This window comes from Brassica napus, unplaced genomic scaffold, assembly GCF_020379485.1.
Source record: "Brassica napus cultivar Da-Ae unplaced genomic scaffold, Da-Ae ScsIHWf_3069;HRSCAF=3880, whole genome shotgun sequence".
Classification (NCBI taxonomy): domain Eukaryota; kingdom Viridiplantae; phylum Streptophyta; class Magnoliopsida; order Brassicales; family Brassicaceae; genus Brassica; species Brassica napus.
In genome coordinates, this window is record NW_026016304.1 from 30887 (window position 1) to 36085 (window position 5199).

A 5199-nucleotide genomic window follows, 5' to 3' on the forward strand; every position below is an offset into this window, starting at 1 on the left:
TTTTTTTAAGTAATAGCTACATTCTTTAAAAGTAAAATATCTACAGCTAAAATTCTAAAGCGACAATTTGGAACGAGCAACTTAGTAATTTTTATGAACGTAGTAGAATAAGTATGTTTTATGAAATGGAAGAAAAATATGAAGTTTCGAAAATCCGAATTATTCATCTGCCATAAAATTACAAGTTCACATTTTATAAAAAAAAAAAGTTGATTTAAAGCTCTCGGATTGTTTTAAAAAATTATTAATGACTTAGAATAGGTTTGAAGCATCTCAATAGTTGATGTCTCTTAATAAAATATCTAAGATCAAAAAATTAGGAAGCCGTACTCATCGTTCTTTATTATTTAAATATCATAAACCCAACGGCAATGATGGTCCCACATGCCGAGAATTAAAATATCAAATCGCCTTTAGGATTGTTTCCTTATTTAAAGTCTAAACCTATTCAACTCAAATCAGAAGAGAACACAGTACAGAGAAACACAGTGAGAAGACTCTCTAAACGATCCCGTTGAATCATGGATGCTTTTGATGCGATTCCTGATCCTGTGGTCATCGACATTCTGAACAAAGTCCGTGACGTCAAAACGCTGATACGATGTCGTTCCGTCTCGAAACGATTCAACTCGCTGGCCACTGAGTCAGGCTCGCTCCTTCTCCAACTCGATCAGATCGGAGAATCCGACTCCGAGAAAGATTCAACGATCACCAGCTTCTTCCGTTCACTGTTCAAATCCGTCAACGGTCTCTTCCCAATCTTCTCCAAACCCGCTAAACCGGCAAGAATCCTGACTCCGGTTCAGATTCTCGCCGGGTTTAACCGGATCCGGAACCTGGATGTGGAGTTTGACGGCGGAGATTTCAAGCTGGAGAAAGGCGCCGCTGTTAAGTGGAAGGCGGAGTTCGGAGAGAGTCTCAAGAGCTGCGTCATCGTCGCATTCCGTTCAGCGACGGTGAACACTTCAGCAATCGACGGCGACGCGGAGACCGATTCAGAGTTCGTCTCTAGTTTAAAGACGCGCGTGGTGTGGACGATCAGCGCGTTGATGGCGGCGTCCACGCGCCACTACCAGATGAGAGATTTGGTGAAGGAGCACAAGGAGATGGAGAAGTTGACCGTGCGCGACAGAGATGGGGAAGGTACGGTGGTGATGGACGCGGCGGGGATGAAAGAATACAGAGAGACGGAGGCGCGTGGGGATGAGAAAGTGTCGCGGGAACGCACGGTGGTTCCCAACGTGAGGATGAGTATGAGAAACGCGCCGTCGCTGAAGCTGGAGAGCGGGATTTGTTTAGAAGCGGCGACGCTCGTTGTCGTAAGGCTGCCGAGTGGTGTGGCTTCCGATGCCGACGATGCTGAGCTGGCGACGGGGGCGTTCGGTGATTGTATGTACGGAGAAGCCGTTGCGGCTTTGCTCAAGCGTAGGAGAAATGTGTTAGAGATGAATTCTTTTTAGCTTAATGGGCTTTCGTTTATCCGGCCTTTTAATGTATTTTTTGAACACACCGTACAAACCCATCTGTACTTGCTGTGGCGTACGATCAAATTATTACACTGATAGAATATGATTGTCACGTTAAATGCGTCTCAGTAGAGTACAACTACAGACAATGGTTATATTTAAGGCGTGGGTTTATTACATGATGGAATCAACGCAAGCAATTAATAATCACGCAGATGCGATGAGAGTCGAGAGTCAATATATTGGATCCGGTTTAACCCCACTGAGGCCCGTTAGAAACGGTACACGAGGAAAATAATTTAAATTACATATCGGACTTTCGTGAACAATAAATGTGTATATTTATCATAACAAAACATTGTTTGATATACTAACCATTGGTGGTATCATCACTAACTGATGATCAAACGGATGGTTATTTTTTATTTATCGGATTGTTATTTGATTATGTCACTAATACAACTTCTTAATCAAAAATTAATACCCCTATTATGAAGCAAAACAAGAATGTGGTCCTAGCTACATGACAAATATTTGTGCTAAACAGATTAAATATCTCATATAAAATATTAGAGAGTGGACTATAGCCTATAGGTGTGAATGATGCTTCAATCCAAAACTTTGATTGCATTTTAAAAGTGTTAAGCAATACAATTTACATAATTATCAGGCTTCCTCTTGTCTCACTTGCCATGGTGTTTGTCTCAGTTAAGCCTATGTATACAAAATACTTATTCAATTTACCTATAATTAAAATATGTTTCATTGTTATTTTACAAAGAAAAAAGAGAAGAGAAGTTCGTGAAAAAGGAGTAAAATGTATATTGCCTAACTTTTTCGAATGGGCTGTTAGTGCCAAAGGCCAACCCTACCCACATGATCTCAACAGTGTCGATCTCAGGAGTACAACTAAATCAAACATTATCTTCATCTAATTAACTTATAATTCCTGAAAATTAGAAAACAATATGTTTCTTTGTATAATGTTTTTTCTTCAGGATTTGATACTTAATTGTTAGATAAAAGTTGGTTTTCTAGTGCTAAAGGCCTACATCTACGGCTCTACGTTTTGTTTTTTTTTTTTTTTTTTTTTTTTTTTTGCTAAATGGTAAATATCATTGCAATAATGAAGGTTTGGTTACATGTTAGTGCAACCACAATCTGCTTTTCAGCTATTCTGAAAGTTTAGAGGTGCAAAAAGTTTAAAAAAACCTTTAAACTCCAAAGAAGTTATGTTCAAGTCTTACCAAAACAATGGAAGCTCTGAACATAATACCAAACTAGAACAAAAGACTAACATTGAAGTCCCCCTCCAAGCCTTCTCGTAGTACTGGAGCAACCAGAGGTAACAAGAGTAAAGCCATAAGAGAATAGTCAGGTCTCAAAGAAGTGGCTCCAAGCAGGCATCGACGGTAACGGCTGGCTCCCATCCCGGAGCTCCGCTGGAGGAGGACGCTAACCAACAAAACTTAATTAAGCTTTCTCGGCACTTGCTAACATGTAGACCCGACTTCGACACCATTTGAAGATGAAGCAAGGTGATGATGCAACTTATCATGATAACAAGACCTAACTTTTCTTTTCTCCTTTAAATTATTTGATTGTTGGGGCCTGTTAGTTTATATTGATTTTTTCCCAAGTGCATTACATTTTTCAACAAATCTATAGTGCACCTGATGAACGCAATTAGCGCATCATTGGTAAACTAAGTGAACTAAAGTAAAAGCGGGGAATCGAGCAGGCCTATTTACCCATTTCATGTGAATTATGATGACAACAATCGAGTTTCATCATTACTCAAACTGGTGACGGCCAAGAAACTCGATCTACAAAGAGAAAAAAAAAACATTTTGTTTTGGATAACACGTTAGTAAAATAAGTATATTATTGTTATTATTATTATTATCTAATACAATCTACAAGAACTTGCAACGATTGTTAGAGTTCAATAGATAATTTGCAACATGTACATGTTTTAGTTCGGCTATGCATAATGCCCTGACAATTAAAGCAAGAGTTTCATGAAAAATGCATACTGAATTAAAGATGGAACCCGAGCTACAATCGAAAGCCGAGAGAAGACACACGTTACACAACATAAACTGTGAATATTCAGTTAAGGACGGATTATGTTGCGTGAGAAGCATGACACTAAATCAATATATTGTGTGTAGAGAAAAGTTTAGGAGATTACTTCCTTGTTTTATACGTAATCTAATTGTGAAAAGTAATGAAGAACAACCCAAAAAACGCAAGTCTCTTAATCAATAAATAAAACTTATCTAAATCATGCAACAAATGTCAAACGTAACTGCATTAAGAGCAGAAGCCTCTAAACATCAAGTGAGAGATAGAGAGAAAGCAGAAATAACGTGCGACGTTTTGGTAACGTTCCAGGTTGAGGATTAGAGAGCTACATAAAGAATTTTATTGAAAATTTTGTGGTTAAGTTCACTCTAAAATGGTTTAAAGACTAGCTTAAAGTTTTTCTATTTGTGGTTATGTGAAAAAAATTCTATCTCTAAACAAATACCATTGGACTTATTTGTTGTTGAGTTGAAGTTTGATTTGAAACTTATCATAAAATTTTCGATAATTTAAATGTTGAGATTGCAGAATACTAGAAAAACAAACTGTTTAAAAAGGAACCACAGTTTTTTCCTAGTTTTCCGAACTTTTTTATTCGCAATGATTTTTATTTCCCATTGTGAAACTATTATATCAAATAATTCATGTCCCATGCCACAATAATTTAGCATGAACTATTCCAATTTCTTCATCACATCATCCTCATATCACATCATTCACATCCCTAAAAAGAGTTTGCACTCCTGCATTTCATTGTCATTTGGTGCTATAGTTGGTGATATAGTTAGAAGATAGTTTAAACTGGGAGATAGCAAATGAAATTGATAAGTGTGTGGTTGAAGATAAATAACAACAAGGGAAGTGTGACCACACAGCTTGTGCCTACCATTGGATTAAGAAACAAGCCTCGTGCCCTTCCATTCTTTTCCTTTTTTCCCTCTTTACTATTGTCTTTCTATTTAATATATTCATAAAATATCATGATTCTATATTGAATTTGCAAAAGTAAAGTCCACGAAACCTTTCCAACTTTAATTGTTAGAGCATTCGACTATAACCCATCATCACCCTTGTCACATTCACATGCTATTCTTTTTCCTTCTACTAATGTTAATTAACTATTTTCATCTATGAATGTACATGTACACACACAATAAAAAATCGCCAGAAAAAACACTTTGAAATCTAATTGTGGATTTATTTATTATGGCCAGTATATTCCTCTTTTTTGGTAATTAAGATTTTTTTGGTAATTAAGATTTTCCTTTAAAATCTAGACTGGTATCTATTACATGAGTTCAATGGTGACCACATATTGATGTCACATTTTGTTTTAAGTCATCAAACAAACCCATCAATAAGCATAAATCTCAAAGTGAAATGATGAACAAATGTATGAAGAAGAAGTGGTAAGGACCATTGAATGTTTGAAAGTGAATGATTCAGTCAAGAAGCTTCTTGTTTACGATGTAATAAAGTTGTAATGAACCCATTTCACTCTTTGACCCCATCACTACTTCTTCTTCTTGTTTGTCCACCAATTTAACATCAATTTTTATTTTAATACCAGCATTTTACAACGACTTTTGGTATTGCACCACCATTTTGCTTTCACTAGAAAAGGGTTTGAATAAAAAATAAAGAT

At 36.6% G+C, this 5199-nt stretch overlaps 1 protein-coding gene across 1 annotated transcript; it reads left to right on the forward strand.

The window, feature by feature from the left end:
• The first annotated feature begins 475 nt into the window (after positions 1-475).
• LOC125603022 (F-box protein AUF1-like) lies at positions 476-1585 on the forward strand. The gene has a single exon (XM_048774285.1). The coding sequence runs from the start codon at positions 522-524 to the stop codon at positions 1458-1460; it is 939 nt and encodes a 312-aa protein (XP_048630242.1). The 5' UTR covers positions 476-521; the 3' UTR covers positions 1461-1585.
• The last annotated feature ends 3614 nt before the right edge of the window (positions 1586-5199 follow it).

What these genes read in the sequence shown, in the direction of transcription:
- LOC125603022 (XM_048774285.1), top strand. Translation starts at nt 522, where the DNA reads ATGGATGCTTTTGATGCGATTCCTGATCCTGTGGTCATCGACATTCTG.